Raw genomic sequence first — 18,282 nt, forward strand, 5'->3', positions numbered from 1 at the left:
TCAGTGTAAGCCTATATATTTTGATAAACAATAATATGATGGTATGACATTTATTAACAATATAATACTTGCAACACTAATTTTATTACTTTGACAATTGTAAGATATGGTAGATTATTATTTATTTATGTGACTATTGGTCGCATTTCAATATAAAAAATTATATATGAGAAGCAAGAGACTATTTTCATAGCCAACAAAATTGGCATTCATGACTAATTTGGATTAATGGAATTGGAGAAAAAAATAAAAAGAAAAAGAATAAAGTGTCAAGAGTAGAAAAATGGAGAGAAAAAAAAAAACAAAACTCCTCATAATTCACAGAACTTTTTTCTTTCAAGAGTTTAGAGTTTTGGAGAGAAACAAAAAGGGTTATTATAATAAGTAATTTTAAAAATTTTCTCTTCTCTTCTCTATATATTACAAACAATTTGATTAATTTTTAAGCAAGTGGAATTTATGCCATTATCTTTTTTCTTGTTTTTTTTTTTTTAAATGTTTTTCTGTCTTTTTTTATTTCTTAGTTATTCAAACAATTTGTAAACAAATTTAATGTGGCTATTAGAAACATAAAAATAACAACCTAACAACCCAACATATACGTATATGTATATATTATTATGTTGTTTGTCTACATAACAACAAAGGTTGCAACAGGATCCATGTACCCTCCTATCACTAATAACATTGTGTTTGGTAGGAGAGAAAGGGACATTAAAGGAGAAAATGAAAGAGAAAAGGAATATTATCATTCTGTTATCATGTTTGGCTGAGAAAAAAAAATCAAATAAGTAAAATATCTAAACCTATATTTTGTGGTTTATTTGAATGGTTAATGTCTTGGTTCCTTTTTCCTTTCAATTCTCTCCCAATAACCAACCAAATAAAAGATTTTTTCTTTATAAAATAAAAAATAAAAAAACTCAAAATGCTTTGTGCACGAAATTATAAGACAAAACAATACACAAAAAATGCATTTTGTCACTGAAATTTAATTTGACACCAAATTTGAGATGAATCTTAGCTACAAAGTAAGTTTTTGTTTTCTCATTTTTTTTTTCTTCTATTTTTCTCTTATCAAACTTACCATTAAATGCACACGTGAATGAATTAGCACTTGAATAAATTGTTGACGGTGATTTTTTTAACTTATCTTTTTGACAAATCTCTCTTCTTCTTCTTCTTTTTTGTTTTGTTTTATTTTGTTTTTTTTTTGTTTTTGCTCTGGATATAAACAAAAGTTTTATATATTTTTTTTATCACTAAACACAAAGTATTGAAATTCATATTAATAAATACCGGTGAAATTGATAATTTCATATATACTAGTAAAAAAATGAAGTAAAATTTCATTTATGTATAAAATATTGTTGTCGTGCTCTTTTTTCACTACCAAACATAACCATTAAATGGAGTACAAAAAAAAAAACATAACCATTAAATGCACCCACGTACATACTAGTACTCGATCCACTTGAATAAATAGTTTGACGGCAATTTTTTTGAATTTTTATCAAATTTTTTTACTACTAAGTTTTCATTTGGAATGAATTTTTTTAGTTTGATTTTTATGTTTATTTTAGTCAGACTAAAAAAGTTTTGTTTGTGATGATTTGTAATTTTTTTTGTAATTGATTTAATGGTTGTGTCCTCATTTGAAATGGACTTTTTTAGTTTGATTTTTATGCTTGTTGTAGCCTAACTAAATTTTTTTTGTCTGTGATGATTTTTTGTTTTCTTTGTAATTGATTTGATGACTGTGAAAGAAAAAATTATATGATTATGTTGACAACAATCTAGTTTAGATAAAATCGATAGGAAAGAGTCGATAGAAAAACCAATTTTCACAAACAAAAAAACTGATCAAGCAATGTGGTTGGTGTCCTATGCCTTGATAGATTCAAGGATTTCTTTAGATGTAATGTAAAGAAACAAGTGCAAACAAACTGAAATTTGATTGAATAACATTCAAACTTGTCATTTAATTTCAAGAATCAAATTACAAGCTTAAAAATTATTACAATCGACAGGGCCAAGCTGAGTATAAAAGTTAAATTACAGACGCACTATTCTTAAGTTAAGGTAGACTACTCCTAGATAGGTTACACTACTCCTAAATTTTACATGAGTTGTAAATTTGGTTGAAGGTTCTTTCTTCTTCGAATTTTTAGTTTATATATAACTTCACTGGTTATGCCATGCTGCCACGTGTCCATTTGCTGGCTTTCCATATCTGTCCATAATCTGTAACTGTTGCAACTATCTTGAATTTTCTTTTCTTTCGAAGTTGCCAAGTGTCACACCCTCGACTTCCTTTTTGAATCACTAGCTTTATGCCCTTGAATCTTGGACCTTTATTGCACATGGTTATACCTCTGTCGACAAAAGACGTCCAACTTATGGTGTCAACACTGCCTCTTCATATCTACCCATGATACTATTACAACTGCTGCAATTGCCTTGAACTTTCCTTCTTCTTGAAGCTGCTATGTGTCACATCCTCAATCTTCTTTCTTGGGCCACTAACTTCATACCCTTGATTCTTGGACCCCTTCTGCACAAGTTCATGCCTTTGTTAACAGAAGATTTCAAATTTATGATACCAATAGATTATAATCTAGATGTAATATTTTATCTTATTATCTATTTTAGTCTTTTTTTTTTAATTTTTATTGACTATTTTAACCAAAAAGTTACGCCCCAAATACCATCTAAATACAAAGCGCTAGAATTAACATTAATAAATATCAGTCATTGATGAAAAATAAAAAGTTAAAAAAATAATTGTAAACTCATTTAAAGTACAAATAATTTATGCGTACAAATGAGTATCATACTTTTATAAATTTATAATTATTTTTTTAATTTCTATTTTTTTTAAAAATATTTTTCCTAGAAAAATCAAGTAAAGTCCAGTTATGTAAGGAAAAATATCACATCAATGGAATGTGAAAAAAATAATTATAAATTAATAAAAAAAATTATATATATTAATAATTAAATTTATAATTTTTTTCATGAATTTATATATATATATATATATATTCTCTGACACCACTATAAGATAATAACCCCTTCATGTAAAACAAGTTTGGGGAATGGACCAGTAAATTTCGTTTTGTAAACTTATAATCTATAAGGTCCTAAATATTTTTTTGGTGACTAAGTGGTTCCTTAAATTATTTGTTGACTATTTTGCCATTGTTAGTACAGTTGGGGAACATGTGGCGTGGTTATGTGTGGGGAAGGTGGTGGGGTGTTTGTGTGTCACGTTGTTCGAAAAGCGCACTAGTAACTTTTTAAAATTTGATTGCTTTTACAGTTGTGATTGGGAGCCCGAAAGAGCTTCCCCCGAATGCCCCGAATCTACGAAACGACGCCGTTTCGTCGTTGTAATTTTTTTTTTTTCCGATCAGAAATCAGAAGCAGAAGGAAGACGAAGACAGAAGAAGAACAGAAGAAGAAAGAAGAAGAGAAGAAGGCAGAGGAGAGGCGACGGCGGCCGGGCGGAGGCAGCCGAACCAGCTGCGACGATCCGTCGGGCTGCGACGATCTGCCGAGCTGCGACGATCGAACGATCGGTCAGAATGCACGGGCCTCTGTGTGTGTGTGTGTGTCTCCATTCCCTCTTCTCTCTTCTCTCCTTCTCTTTTCCCTCTCTCCTCTCCTCTCTCTTTCTCTCTCTCTCTCTTTCTCCCTCTCGAATTTGAGCTCTGCAGGTCGAAAATGGCAGAACAAAAGAAAAAAAAGGCTAATGCCCAAAACGATGGGGCATTCGGGGCACGGAAATTCGAGGCACAAATCTTTATTCTTGTTTTTAACACGTGTAGTGTGGAACGTAAATTCCTTACTAATTGTTTTTTGGCATGTGACGTGAAGACACGCAATAATTTCATCAAATTAGGTCTATCACGTTGGCGTGTTACATATCACATTTAGAAAAAGTACACTACTGAGTTTTTAATTTTTTTAGAGTGTCACAACACACCCGTCACGTGGGAAGGTGGTGGGGTGTTTGTGTGTCATGTTGTTTCAAAAGCGCACTAATAGTTTTTTAAAGTTTAGTTATTTTTAACCTGTGCAGTGTGGGATGTGAATTCCTACTAATTATTTTTTGGCGCATGACGTGAAGCTACACAGTAATTCAATCAAATTAGATCCACCATGTTGGAGTGTCACATGTCATGTTTAGGAAAAATACACTAAAGAGTTTCTAATATTTTTTGGGTGTCACAACATACCTGCCACGTTGTCACATTTAAAAAAAGTATACTAAGGAGTTTTTATTTTTTTAGAGTGTCACATCATACTTGTCACGTTGTCATATTTAGAAAAAATACATTAAAGAGTTTTTAATTTTTTTAGAGTGTCCCATCGTTGGAGTGTCACATTAAAATCCGCCACATTAGAATATCACATCATATTTGTCACACATTCAAAAAAAAAAAAAACTTCTCCAATTATCTAGTGAGAATATATCTGTCTCACCAATACCTATCCACATTTGAAAATGGACTTACTATTCACACACTATACTTAATAAGGACTTCTTAATCAATTATTTAAAACGTGGGACTAAATGATACAGAAGTTCCTAAAATAAGACTTTTCAACAAAGAAAAATGTTTGAGAGTCTCATTTTTTAAAGACCTCCACAATCCTCTTTGGATCTCTACTATTTATGTATATGTAGGGCTTACTCATGTATGTGTGGGGCTCACACCATCAATAATGGAGATTCAAATGAATTATGGAGATTTCTAAAAAACGAGAGACTCAATCATTGTTGTTTAATATATTTTCCAACAATTTTTTTAACAAAAATTTTGTTAAAATATTTTCTTTTATTTTGCTTGGTTATTTTTCCCTACAACCAAACGTACCAATAAAATGCACGCGCGTAGAAACCACCACTCGATCCCTATGACTAGATTTCATTTCAGCCTCTCTCTCTCTGCCCCGTACTACTATTTACAAGTTGACGGCGATTTTTCTATCTTATCTTTTATCTTTTTCACACAAATCTCTCTCTCTCTCTCTCTCTCTCTTGGTGTTTTTTGTGCTCTGAGCTTTCAAACTACAGTGCATAAGGACTTTCAAAAACTACTCACTTCTCTCCCCCCAAACCCTAACTTTCTCTCTCCCCCTCCTTCTCCCCCAATTCACCTCTCAATTTACATTATACACATATTTATATATGCATATATAGATCGTGGTGGCTACAGAGACATGGATGATGATGATAAGGACAGAGTCGATCCAGCGATTACCGAGTCGAGCTGGACATTCGGTGCTGACTCGGACAGCGTTTACTTCTTCGGCAACGATAGAGACAACAGTATACTGAGCGAATTTGGTTGGAATCTTCGGCCCGAGTCGGCGTCGGCGGAGGAAAGTGGTGGCGATGCCGGTAGTTTTGATCGGATCGGTGTGGAGGAGGAGGAGAATGATAGGCTGTTGATGGCGGCGGAGAGTACCATCACCACCACTGCTACGCACTGCACTGGTGGTGAACCGGGGATCCAAACCCGTCCTGTTCGAGACGCGTCAAAGTCGAATTCGAGCTCCTCGGAGGATCCGCCGGAGAATTCCACTGCCTCCGGCGAGAACAAACCACCGGCTGAGACATCGTGAGTGTGTGTGTGCTTTTGGTGTTGCGTGAACACTACTCCATGTCCTGAGGCTAGTATCGTAATAAATCGGGCATTTCATGGCCAAAATCACAAGCACAACAAAATACTCAAAAAAAATTATCTGAATTTTTTGTTTTTGAAATTCTGTGTCCGTACTTCTCTCTTCCATTTCCTAGCTAATAGGTGACACATCAGAAAGTGGGTCTAGTTTTTTTTTTGGACATAAATTATAATAATATTCTTTTACTAATTATATAGATTCCAAAATTACATCAATTATTCAGTATTCATGTAATATCATACAGTATAGTATTGTTTATATAATACTCAAAATTCAATTTTGTGAAAATTTTTGAAGTATTATAGAATTTTGTTGAAATTTTTTATTGATTGAAAAGTTCATATAAAAATATCTTATAATTTTTCGGAATATTGAGAGTTTTTTTTTTTGGAATGGAGAAGATTGTGGGTTTGACAGAGAGAACTCATAATGGGGGGAGATTTTTTATGAAGATTTTGAACCCCACCGTTATTGCGGCGGCAATGGCGTGGTATGACTTTTTTGGGTGGAAAATTGCTTTGTAAAATTACATAAAATGATGGTGCATTGAATATTACATGAATAGAGGAAGAATTTTTTATTTTTATTTTGGCATAATAGGAAAAAAGGTGAGAATATATGTATAATTTCACTTTTTCTTAACATGAATGCGTTGCTTTTGGGCATGTGCATTAGAATTTATTTGGTGCACACGCATTGGTTCTTCTTTGTTCTTCTACAATAAAATGGTAGTAAAGAATCTGTCTGTAAGTTGCTTGACATAATACTTTAATGCTTCTCTTAAAGCTGTTTGGTGGAACAGTCATAGATAGGTAGGTTTCTTCTTGAAATAGATCTATTTTATGGGTGTCAGTTCAGTTTCAATTTACTTTTCATAAATTTAGATAGAAATTTAAAAAATAAAAGAAAAAAAAAAAGGTAAACTATGATATTTTATTTTTAAATGTTTTTTTTTAACATTTCACTCACCTTAACCCAAGTTCATGATCAAAACATAATTTTAAGAATAATGGGGTAAACACATTAGAACACAGGCGTATGGGAGACAATTAATTAAGTCAACCTATAAGTTTTTTAATCTTGAGCTGGAAATTTAATAAATTTTAAAATATATTTAAATTGAACTGATTTACCTTTGGAGTTAATATCAAATGAATTTGATTGAGCCTTCGATTTTTTCGCTGTAAATAAATTTATTGAGCCGAGTTTTATTCAAGCTCCGAAAATTAATGAGTTTCAAATTTTATTCAAACTTTCACTTGTTTATAGGTTGTTTTGGAAAGATTGTTAAAAGTTGATTTTTTGATTTTTTTTTTTTTTACTTTTTTTTAAAGAACATGTAAAAAATATGAAAGATGATATGCCTCAAAATAGGTTAAAACTAGAAAGCACCTTTTAACCAACTTTTCAAAAGAGGCCTATATGACAAGCTAATCTTAAACAAGTGTTTAACAAAATAAACATAAGTCCAACTTGAATAGTGATTTGTTTACAGCCTGCTTCTTGGTAGTCCGCAAGTTCTTCCTATTAGTAGTTCATGGCCTCTCTCTCTTTAGCTGTGGGCTTTAGGGCATCCATGTGATGATATTTCTTTTTCCCCCTAATGTTATTTCCCATTATGTTGGCAAACTATGTTTTTACTCCTTTAAATGAAGGGCATTATGTTTACCCAGAATGGAAAATGGAAGCATTTCAAGAAAAAAAGTGTCATTTGAAAATATTAATTGCTACCAGCTCTGATATAAAAAGGAAACATATTTGACACTTCATGCAATTCTACCAAGAAATGCTATAATGGTTGAGTTTACATGTCTCTTAAGATTTTATTGTCCATTACTTACATTTAGCTAATATCAATGCATATAATTGAATCCTCTTAGACCTTCACTTCCTACGACATAATTCACAGATATTCTCGGTGATATATTTTTAAGAAACTTCTTTATTATTTTCCCTTTGTTTTGTTTTCTTTAATACTTTCTTTTCTTTTCTTTTTCTTGAGTAGTAGTTTTGCAGCAACCATAAATCAATAACCTCATTGAACAATGAATACTCTGAAAGAGTTACACATGCTTTTTTTCGATCAATCAGGTACTAGATTGTCTAGCTTGAATCTGTAGAGGTTTTTTTTTTTTTTTTTTTTTTTTATATCTTAATGAACTCCTGATCATTATTTGATTTTTTCTTGTTCAGTCTTTTTTCTTGTTCTGAAATTTGCTTCCACATTGATAATCTTGTACTAAATAATTTATAGGAGCAAAGTTAAAAAGAAAGTGCAAAAGAGAATCCGACAGCCTCGTTTTGCATTCATGACAAAGAGCGAAGTTGATCATCTTGAAGATGGCTATCGATGGCGGAAATATGGCCAGAAAGCAGTTAAAAATAGTCCATTTCCTCGGTAGGTAGTCACTTCTCTCTTTAAGAATTCCACTTGTGAAGACGATATCATCAATTTTTGTTTTAATTTCTAAGGTCATATCATCCCCTGTGTACTTTTGAAGTGTTTCCATATGAAAATGTTGTGAATTATATTTCCCTTTCTTGCCTAGGAGGTTTAGATATCTGTTCCAGCTATTCGTTCTTTTATTTATCAAGGACTATCGGTTTAAATTTACTTTCAATATTCTCTTTCTATTTCTTCTTTTATTTATCAAGGACTAGATATCAGTTTAAATTTATTTTCAATATTTTGTCTTTCTACTTTTTCACATTGCATCACTTTTTCTTTTTCACTTATATATGTGCATGAAATTTTATGTACTTCTAAAGGCTGCAACGGCTCGAAGTAAACCAAAGTTACACTATCTGTTTAATTTTGTTTTTGTTTTTTGTTTTTTTTAAAAAAATTATTTAAATTCTTCTCCTTTATCTTGGTTCCATTTTTTTACTTATTTTCCTATAGCATGCTCATATTTCAGATGGTTTAGTTTCCTGGGCTTACGGTTTCGTCTTTCCCTTAAAAATACAAGTTGCATATAAACTAGTTGCATAAAAATAACTTTTTTTTTTTTTTTCCCCCTAAGACTCACATAATATCAATGCAAATTGGGATAAAATTCATAATTTACTTTAAATCATTAAAGCAGAGTGGCATTTGGGGGGGAAATGATATGAGACAAGTGAAATAGAGATTTGGGCATTTGAAACATCAAATAGGTATAATTGATACTGTATTCTCAATTACCTAAATATGGTTTCTTGCCTAAATGACGATGAGTTAGTAAGGAAGCCAAAAAATGGAAATGTTGCAGAAAAACAAGACTATATATCACATTCTCTATGTACCATATTTTTCAGGAGCTACTATCGCTGTACAAACAGCAAATGCACAGTGAAGAAAAGGGTTGAACGATCTTCTGAAGATGCAACTATTGTGATCACTACCTATGAAGGCCAGCATTGTCACCATACAGTTGGATTCCCCAGAGGTGGACTTGTTTTAAGTCATGAAGCTACCTATGCAAGCCACTTGACTCCTTCAGCCTCACAATTTTATTATCCAAGAGCCCAATTTCCTCAACAATGTTCTCATTGCGTACCACAAACGCACCACGTTCCAGGTGATGCGAGAGAATCCCATTTATTGGCCGAGCCAAATCCTCAACTTCCCACTGATGAAGGACTTCTCGGCGACATTGTACCTCCTGGAATGCGCAATCAGTGACAAGATGGTACGCTCTAATTCATGTTAACTCTTATTTCAATCTCTTATAATCTTTATCTTTTTTATGGATTTTCTTAGTAAAAGCTATTTCCCACAGGGTTCATTGATGTTTAAGAAAGTTAAATGTATTAAACAGATGACTTCATGCAAATTTTAAATATTAATAAGTTCATTCCAATAATCAAAGAATTATTATTATTATTATTATTATTATTATTTTAATGTAGGTGATAGTAGTAGCAGAAAGCTATAAAGCATAAATTTTAGTTAAGTGACTCTGCACTAGATTAATTTTCTTGTAAAATATTTGAATTCACTACGTCAAGCCTCCAACTTTCACTTTTATGACCTGCAGCAATTGTGCTAATAATGTTCTTTTTTGATATAATTTATCCAAACATATAAGAAAACTTAAATGCATGAAAGAGTGCAATCTTTTGATGGGAGAATGTGCAAATGCTACCAAAAAAAATATATATATATATAATTACTATCTTGAAATGGATTTCTGGTTTCATATTATAGTTCAAAGTTTTCCATGAGTCCAAGATCCGTAGAAACCCTAGAATAAATATGGTACGTGATTGAAGCATGAAATCAACTTTACAAATTATTGGGTCATCTAAACTCCAGCTACATTTTTTATTTTTCACTAGCTAAAGTACGAAAAAGTACGAACCTAGTTGGGTCATCTCTTTGGTGCCAACCTAGTTGGGATCAATTTGCTCATTGTGATGCGTTGCACTCTCATGCCCTTTATTGATGTATTTAACTTGTTTCATTGTACTTGTTTGTTTATCAATAAAGTTTTATTTTGCCGATCAAAAAAAAAAAGTACGAAAAAGTACTCTCTTTATTTTACCTAATTACTTTAGCTATTGTGTTCTCCAACCATACTATTTATTTTAGCTAATCATTCAAACTAATTTAATTAATTTTAAAACAAAAAAAATAGTAATTGTTGATATTTTACTAATGTAAATTTGCAATAATAAATTTTCCCATACAAGCATACAAAATCTATAGAATGAGGAGAAAAAAAATACAAAATACAAAATATGTTATTCTGTAATTCATCAAACAGAATTAAAAGAACATATAAAATTGCTACATACACATGCATATATAAAATCTCAAATCCAAGACATAAATATACAAAAATCCAAGACATATACATATATATTTGTTTGGAGAGCCTATGGGGCTCTTTAATTGTAGTTAGCAAAAAAATAGGATGGTAAAGTAGCTAGCTCAATAGTCAGCCCATTGGAGCCCAAAATTAAAGTTATATTGGCTAAAATGCCTAACAAGCTTTTTTTAGCTATCCCCTTGGAGATACTCCGGGTATTATTCTCCTGAAAATTAGGAAAAACAAGAAAATACATGAACGAACATTCTTATACTATCTCCAAAATTGTATCTACTCCTAGAAATTGAATGGCAGAATATATGCATTTAGGATTGAGCAGCAGAATATGTGTTAGAACATAAACATAAACCATCTTTTTCCTACATTATAATCACACAAGGAAGCGATCACTAGTCATTAGGTGAGATCACCAGTATGCTGTATGCCTAATCAGAACATCAATCAATATGATTTTTTTTCATAAAACAAAAGCAGTTAGAATATTGGTCCAAGTTAGGAAAAAATTTAACACAGTTTATATAGTCTCAATTATCGGCTCCGCATTTGACATTTGAAACCCACAACATGAATGGCTTATTAGGTTCACTAGATGTAGCCTACATCAAAAAATAAAGGGTAAATTATGCAAATGGTTTGCAATTTACACGATATGTTAATTTAGTCCCTATTATTTTAATTTGCTTGATTTTGCCCTTAATGTACCAAAATGTGTCATATTAGTCTAATAAATAACGGTTGTTAGGTTTGGTTGCTGAAAAGTTGCCACGTGCTCAAACAATGTATCAATTTGGTCCTTATAGGTTATACAATATGTCAATTTGGTTCCTACTGGTTTAAATTTGCTTTATTTTGATAGGGACCAAATTGGCACATCGTATAAACTATAAAGACCAAATTGACACATCATTTGAGTTTTCGTCCACCAAACCTAATAGCCGTTATTTGTTAGACTAATATGATACAATCCGTTAAATTAAGGGGCAAAATGAAATAAATTAAAATTACAGAGATCAAATTGACACATCGTATAAACTACAAGAACCATTTGCATGATTTACCCAAAAATAAAATAAAATTCCATGAGTGTTATAAGAGAGTCAATGAAGCGTGGTTAATTTTTTTCTTTCTTTCTTTGATATGGTAGGCCATTGTCTTGAATCTGATGGTTAGGCGTGGTGTGCTTGTTTCCTTGTGGTCCTGCTTTATTATTAACTTTGTGTAGCTCTTATTGGTTGTGAGCTAATCCACCACTGTTTAGTTCTGATTTAATGCTAAACTAGAATACTCTATCCTGTTTTTTTATTTTATTTTATTTTTTTATTTTTTATTATTAACTTTGTCATGCTTTCTAATTAAGTATTCGAATGGTTTTTGTAGGATAGGGTTCACTTTGAAGTACCTTTGATAGAATAATGATCCCTAATGATGCTCAATAGGACTTTGTTTACACACATACCCAATTCCCTTTTTGAATAAAAAAGAATGAGACTGAACCCATGTGTGAGTTACATTTCTCTCTAAAGTTGTTGTTGGGGCAAAATTCATTTTACTCCTTGTGATATGAGCATTTGCACTTCATCCTTATATTGTAATAATAGATAATAATAGATAATGAGTCCCTTATGATTTTGAATTAAAATGCAATGTTAACACCCTTAATCATAAGGGGCTCTTTTGCCTATGATCGAAGTACATGAAGTGAAATACAAATGTCCAAATTACAATGGATAAATTCAATTTTATAATTTTATTTTGTTTCTCTATTCCTTATATATTTTTAGTTATAGAATCATCTGTTGAGATTTTTATGCATCCAAATGTTAATTATATCATGAGATTAGAAGTATATTACGATCAGAGAAAAGAAAAAAGAAAAATCTCTGAGCATGAATTACATTGTATTTCTATTCAACCTTGTCCTCTTAGAAGAGTCCAGTAGTCACAAGATCTAGAATCTATTACAAAAAGTTCACCCAGCTAAAGTTTTATTTCAAAGTTCGTTCGGAAGTCACTTTTCCATGAATTGCTTCCTACCGCACCTTTTTGGATTGGGTTCTGTTGTGTCCTAAAAGATTCAACTCACTTTATCACTCAAACCTAGATATAGTTTTATAAAGGGTAAGTCGCATTTTAATGTCAAAATAATTTCATTTTTATAGCTGTGTAAACTTCTTGTATATATTTATTATCGACTAATTCTTGTATATATTTATTATCTACTAACAAGTGTTCAATTAAAATCAAGACAGAATCTCATATGGACTAATCTCAAAAAATTACTTATACTTAGGAAGTTTCAAACTTGAAATTATGGAGGGAGCATACTTCCAAGGCCTTGACCATCATGCCAACCCTTTAGAGTTAAATCTCTTGTATGTATGGTGCAAGTTTTTCTTATATTCAATAGAAGTCTTTTCTGTGCATGAAAAAATATTTTACTTATAGTGTAATTATTTTAAGACTATCTCACTTATTTTTAGTTTTCCCTTCTATAAAACCTATTTAAGTTTTGAGCTAGTTTGAATGTTATCAATTCATTTGTCATGCATCAGATTATTTTTTTTAAAGAAATTTTAAATTAGTGGGACAGTCATAAAGTAATTGTACTATATATGAAATCTTTTTCTGTGCAACTTTGAAAACTTGTACCGAACACAGGAATTGATTTACACTATACACACATGAATGGATTTGCACTATATACACAAGAGACTTGCATCATTATGAAAATTAAATTGTTTCTTCATTGTTCTACTGAAAGGCAATTTACCCTCTGTGACGGAATTTTTTTCATAAACAGATCAAACACACGCAAATATTATATTTATTGGATTTTGTTTTCTTGGACTTTCTAAGTTAAGTAATGCTACAAGCTCAGAAAATTTACCAAGAAAATTACTCAAAAAAAGGAATCAATAGTCTACACCCATTGTGGATGTGGCCCATATCCAACTAATTTTAAATCTACACTACACAATCATTTTTGGAGTAAATTTTCATGGTTCATAACATATTTGTTCTGAGTTACTGAATCTTGTGACATGTATACAGGATATGAATAAGATGGTATATGAAGCAAATGAAGAACAAGAAGCTTATTCGTGACCACAGGACTGAAGCTAGTTTGGAGCCAGATATGAGTTTTTTTTTTTTTTTTTTTTACCTGTGGAACCCTTTTCCTACATATCAAGTGGCTAACCAGTCTCATGTAAGTACTGATTAACGGGCCTCATTCTTGCATTGAACTAAGATTTATCTTTGATCCCCCCTTCTCAATCCTGATATTACTATGTCTCTACTGTGTTGTATATCATATTGGTTATGATCATTATTATATATAATGTAAATTTATTGACTATATTCTCTTTTTACTGTTCTGTAAAAGCCACTTCATTTGAGAATTATCTTTGATCCTTTCTCAATCATCATGATATCAGCGTCTCATATTTGTTATCACTCTGTTCATATAATAGGTCTTATCACTCAACTTTGTTTTAATACATGACAAATCACATAATAAATTAAATATGATAAGAAATCTGATTATCATAATATTATTGAATGACTAATTATAAGAAGGAGCTTCTCACTTATCAATTGATCTATCTAGTCCGGTTTTCTATGAGAGTGATAGTAGGCTATTAAGGGCCATTGTTAGGAGTGTAAAAATAGGCGGCTCAAAGCCCGCCTGCGACCCGAGGTTAGGCCGACCTGTTTAGGCTGGTTTGGGTTCAGGCTGGTCATCATTTTGAAATTTGGCCCGTCAGCCCGTTTAAGGCCCACTCGAGGCTCGGCTCACTTGAGGCCCAATATTTTTTTAATGGAAATTAATAAAATTTTGGTAGAAAAAATAAAAAAGAACAAAAAGAACAAAAAAATTGTTCAAGCCCGCCAAGCCTGAGCCCAGGTCTAGGCCCACCAGTCTGACCAAGGCTCGAATACCCCCTGGGCTTGGGTCTAATTTCTGGCTTGTGGCTCGGCTGGATTTTGGCGAGAGCCTACGAGACCCGACATGGGCCAGGCCGGGCCAAATTTATACCCACTAGCCCTCTCAGCAAAAAAGAGACTTTGGGGTTGTTTGGCAAAGGAATTTTTTAACTTTTTGGGTTAAAGTTTACAAAAAGATAAAATAAATTAAAATAATTAATAAAATAAAATTTCACATCAAATTTATAATTATTTCACTTTTTTTCTCACAAATATTACATTCAACTACAAAAAAAATCCAACCCTCTTTCCGAACATAAATATTTTAACCTACTAAAATAGTCAAAAATTAAAATAGCCTATTAAAATAGCAAACTTTCCAAGCGAGGCCTTTACTGGTGAAAAAATTAATAGTGGTGTTTGGCAAGATTTGATTTTGGGTTTTTTTTTTTATTTTTTCCACTAAAAGACAAAGTTTTTGCAAAACAAAAAAAAAAAAAAAACAAACAAACAAATCCAAACAAAATATCATATCTAACTCCATAATCATTTCACTTTTTCTCTCACAAACATCACATCCAACCACAAAAAAAAAAAAAAAACCAACTATCTTACCAAACACTAAAAAAATATTATCCAATAATATCCTACAACTAAAAAAACATACATAAAAACCCACTTCTCAAACACCCACAAAATACAAGGTATAAGAACAATTACATCAATAAAAAAAGACAAATGCAAAAAGCATCACGATAGGTAAGATCATGTCAACTAAGTTGCAGATTATTGGCATAAAACTGTAGTGGGTGATGGGTGTAGAGTTTGTTTCTGGCTTGACTGTTGGAATGGAACAGTCAGCCTCAAAGACTTATTCCCTAGACTATTTAGATTGTCTAATGATAAAGTTGAGTCTTTAAGGGCTTTTGTGGCTAGAAGAGGAAATTCTGACAACTGGGTGTTTTGTTTTAGGAGGGTTTTATTTCAACGGGAACAAGAGGAGCTTAATACACTTGTTCAATCTATCTCAGCAGGCCCCATGTTGAATTTGAACCTTCATACTCCAGATATGGCAGTTTGGTTAGCAGCTAAATTAGGGCAATCATTTGTCTCAACCTTGTATTAGTACACTGATTTACAGCATGGAGAAGTTATGAGTTCTTGCAGTTTGGTATGGGTTAAATGCTTCCCTTCTAAAGTCCAATTTTTCGGTTGGCTTGCTTGGAAACATAAGGTTAAAACTTCTATTTTTCTGCACAGAATAGGTGTACTGAATGCTAGTTCTGGAACTATATGCTTTTTCTGCAAACAAGCCCAGGAAATAGTAGAACATCTACTTATCTTATGTCCTAAGGTATGGAGAGTTTGGGCAAGTCTGTTGCAATGGTGGGGAGCTCAGTGGGTGACACCTAGATCTGTTGAAGAACTTTTGCAGTGGTGGGTAGGAAACAACTTCACCAAAGCTGAGAGGAGAATCTGGAATGCAATCCCTTTGGTGGCTCTATGGTCAATCTGGAAGCAGAGGAATGAATGTCTTTTCCAAGATGCCCAACCTAACCTGGAAGAGCTGCATGAAACTATCACTGTTAGGACTGCAATTTGGCTGAAAGCTAATTCAAGGGATTTCCACTTTCCCATCACTGATTTTGTGTATAATTTTGGCCAAATTAGAGTGTGCCTGGGTGGGAGGCTGTAATGCATTTGAAATCATATGGTAATGGCAATATAGATTGTTATGCTTCAGGTCTACAAAGTGTGTAGGTGAACTGCTATGGTTTGGTACATTGGTTTTGGGTGTTTTGTCTGCTGGCTGTTCTGTTTTGGTTTGAATATTTGGTGTATTTGCATTGGTTTTTGTGGGGTATGCTTGGTGGAATGCAATTGCTGGGGTTTATGGTGGTTACTGATCTGGCTGGATTACATGAGTGCAACTGGTACATATACAGATGGTTATTTCTACCCCACTCTGGTGTATTGTTTTGATCAAGTAATGGGTGATTTATTGGGTATGACTTTCTTAATAAAGAAGTTGGCGAAATAGATATTGGCCCTATTGTTTGCTGATTGAGTTGGGCTGGTGTTTGCTGCAAACTAGTTTGGTCTGTTGTTTTCTGAAGTTGGTTATTTTCTGGGTGTTTTCTGTAGTTCTGTCTCTGCTCTTTGTGATCTGTTTGCTGCTGATATGTATGCTGCTAATCTGTTATTCTACTGGTCTGAGCTGCAGTGCCTAATTTCTCTGGTTTTCTAGTTTTTTGCTTTGTTTGTTTTGCTCGTTGGTTTCTCTCCAACTAGGAGGTTGAAGCTTGTTTTAGCTCCAAGCTCTTCTTTATTGATGTAATTTTTCTTATAATTCATCAATAAAGTCTTCTTTTTGCTGATCAAAAAAAAAATGTCAACTAAGTTGACACTAAATTGCACACTTTTTTATTTGCTAGTACTCCAAGTTAGTAAACAACCAACCAAAGAAACAAACAAAGGAAACACAGCAAAACACAGCATAGCTACACCCTAACAAACACAAGAAAAAAACCAACACAAACAAACAAGTGCACTTGTTATGCCAAAGCACTGAACACGAACTACTAGCCACCATTCCTGATGCAGTACTGCACTTGTTGCAGATTAGACATAATATCATTGACAGAGAACACCATGGACATTGGAGAGGTCTTGATCCACAATGCTACTCTTACCTCAACAAGATCACACAATTCTCCCAAGTTTGGTTCAATTCCATTGAACACAAACTTATTTCTATGCTTCCAAGTAGACGAGAGAATAACTAGAGGGAGAGCCAACTAAATTTTCTTTTCCAACTTTTCATTCTACAACCAAACCACCACTGCAGCAACTTATTTACAAAGCCAGGCAAAACCCATTGAAAACCCCACCATTTTATAATGTTTGACCAAAGCATCCATCCAAAAAGGCAAAAAAGAAAAGCACGGTCCACTGTTTCTACCTCATTTTGACACAAAAAAAAAAAAAACAAACACAAGCAAAATTAACATTCCCATCAAAGATACCAATTCTTTGAAGAAAACTAGAAGTTTTAACCTTATCATGAGGCCAACCACCTAAAAAATTACACTTTGGGTGGAGCACAATTGTTCCAAATTGTTCCAGCCATGTCCAAAGCAAGCCCAAGAAAATATTCACTCCAATTATAAGTCGAAGTGACACAAACAATCTTGATGGGTCTGCAACCCATATCAAATTATCTGGTTTAATGCTACAAGGTGAGGGTGCATTAATAAAAAGTCTGTTTACCTCCTTCTCCCAAGCCAGTAATACTCTTCTAAATCCCAGGTTTCATCCTTTAGTTTCTCCCTTTCTTTGAAAGAATACATTTATCACACCACGCTTGTCATTAGATAAGGACAAAATTTGTATTCGGGAATGGAAGGAGATCACATTTCTAGTTGGATAAGTGAGCTGGTAATGTATGTTTAAAGGAGGAATTTCCCAAGCTTTTGTCCTTATCTAATGACAAGCGTGGTGTGATAAATTGTATTCGGGAATGGAAGGAGATCACATTTCTAGTTGGATAAGTGAGCTGGTAATGTATGTATAAAGGAGGAATTTCCCAAGCTTTTGTCCTTATCTAATGACAAGCGTGGTGTGATAAATTGTATTCGGGAATGGAAGGAGATCACATTTCTAGTTGGATAAGTGAGCTGGTAATGTATGTTTAATGGAGGAATTTCCCAAGCTTTTGTCCTTATCTAATGACAAGCGTGGTGTGATAAATTGTATTCGGGAATGGAAGGAGATCACATTTCTAGTTGGATAAGTGAGCTGGTAATGTATGTTTAATGGAGGAATTTCCCAAGCTTTTGTCCTTATC

At 32.8% G+C, this 18,282-nt stretch overlaps 1 protein-coding gene across 2 annotated transcripts; it reads left to right on the forward strand.

The window, feature by feature from the left end:
- Positions 1 to 4,921: 4,921 nt before the first annotated feature.
- LOC114284113 (putative WRKY transcription factor 57) lies at positions 4,922 to 13,867 on the forward strand. 2 transcript variants are annotated; one of them, XM_082871097.1, is made up of 5 exons: positions 5,006 to 5,630; positions 7,949 to 8,092; positions 8,992 to 9,365; positions 11,886 to 12,008; positions 13,560 to 13,867. In XM_082871097.1, exons 1-3 carry the CDS (start codon positions 5,230 to 5,232, stop codon positions 9,356 to 9,358), a joined length of 912 nt encoding a protein of 303 aa, XP_082727223.1. In that variant the 5' UTR covers positions 5,006 to 5,229; the 3' UTR covers positions 9,359 to 9,365; positions 11,886 to 12,008; positions 13,560 to 13,867. The 2 variants fall into 2 exon arrangements, with proteins under 2 accessions (XP_028082796.2, XP_082727223.1); XM_028226995.2 differs by lacking the exon at positions 11,886 to 12,008 and having other exon boundaries at positions 4,922 to 5,630.
- Positions 13,868 to 18,282: the final 4,415 nt, after the last annotated feature.

The sequence above is a fragment of the Camellia sinensis genome, chromosome 5 (genome assembly GCF_055761805.1).
Source record: "Camellia sinensis isolate YWXY chromosome 5, ASM5576180v1, whole genome shotgun sequence".
Classification (NCBI taxonomy): domain Eukaryota; kingdom Viridiplantae; phylum Streptophyta; class Magnoliopsida; order Ericales; family Theaceae; genus Camellia; species Camellia sinensis.

Excerpts from the sequence above, each read along its gene's own strand:
- LOC114284113 (XM_028226995.2), top strand. The coding sequence starts at position 4,924 with ATGACTAGATTTCATTTCAGCCTCTCTCTCTCTGCCCCGTACTACTAT. Across the intron at positions 5,631-7,948 it reads AAACCACCGGCTGAGACATC|GAGCAAAGTTAAAAAGAAAG; the intron begins GTGAGTGTGTGT and ends AATAATTTATAG. Across the intron at positions 8,093-8,991 it reads AAAAATAGTCCATTTCCTCG|GAGCTACTATCGCTGTACAA; the intron begins GTAGGTAGTCAC and ends CATATTTTTCAG.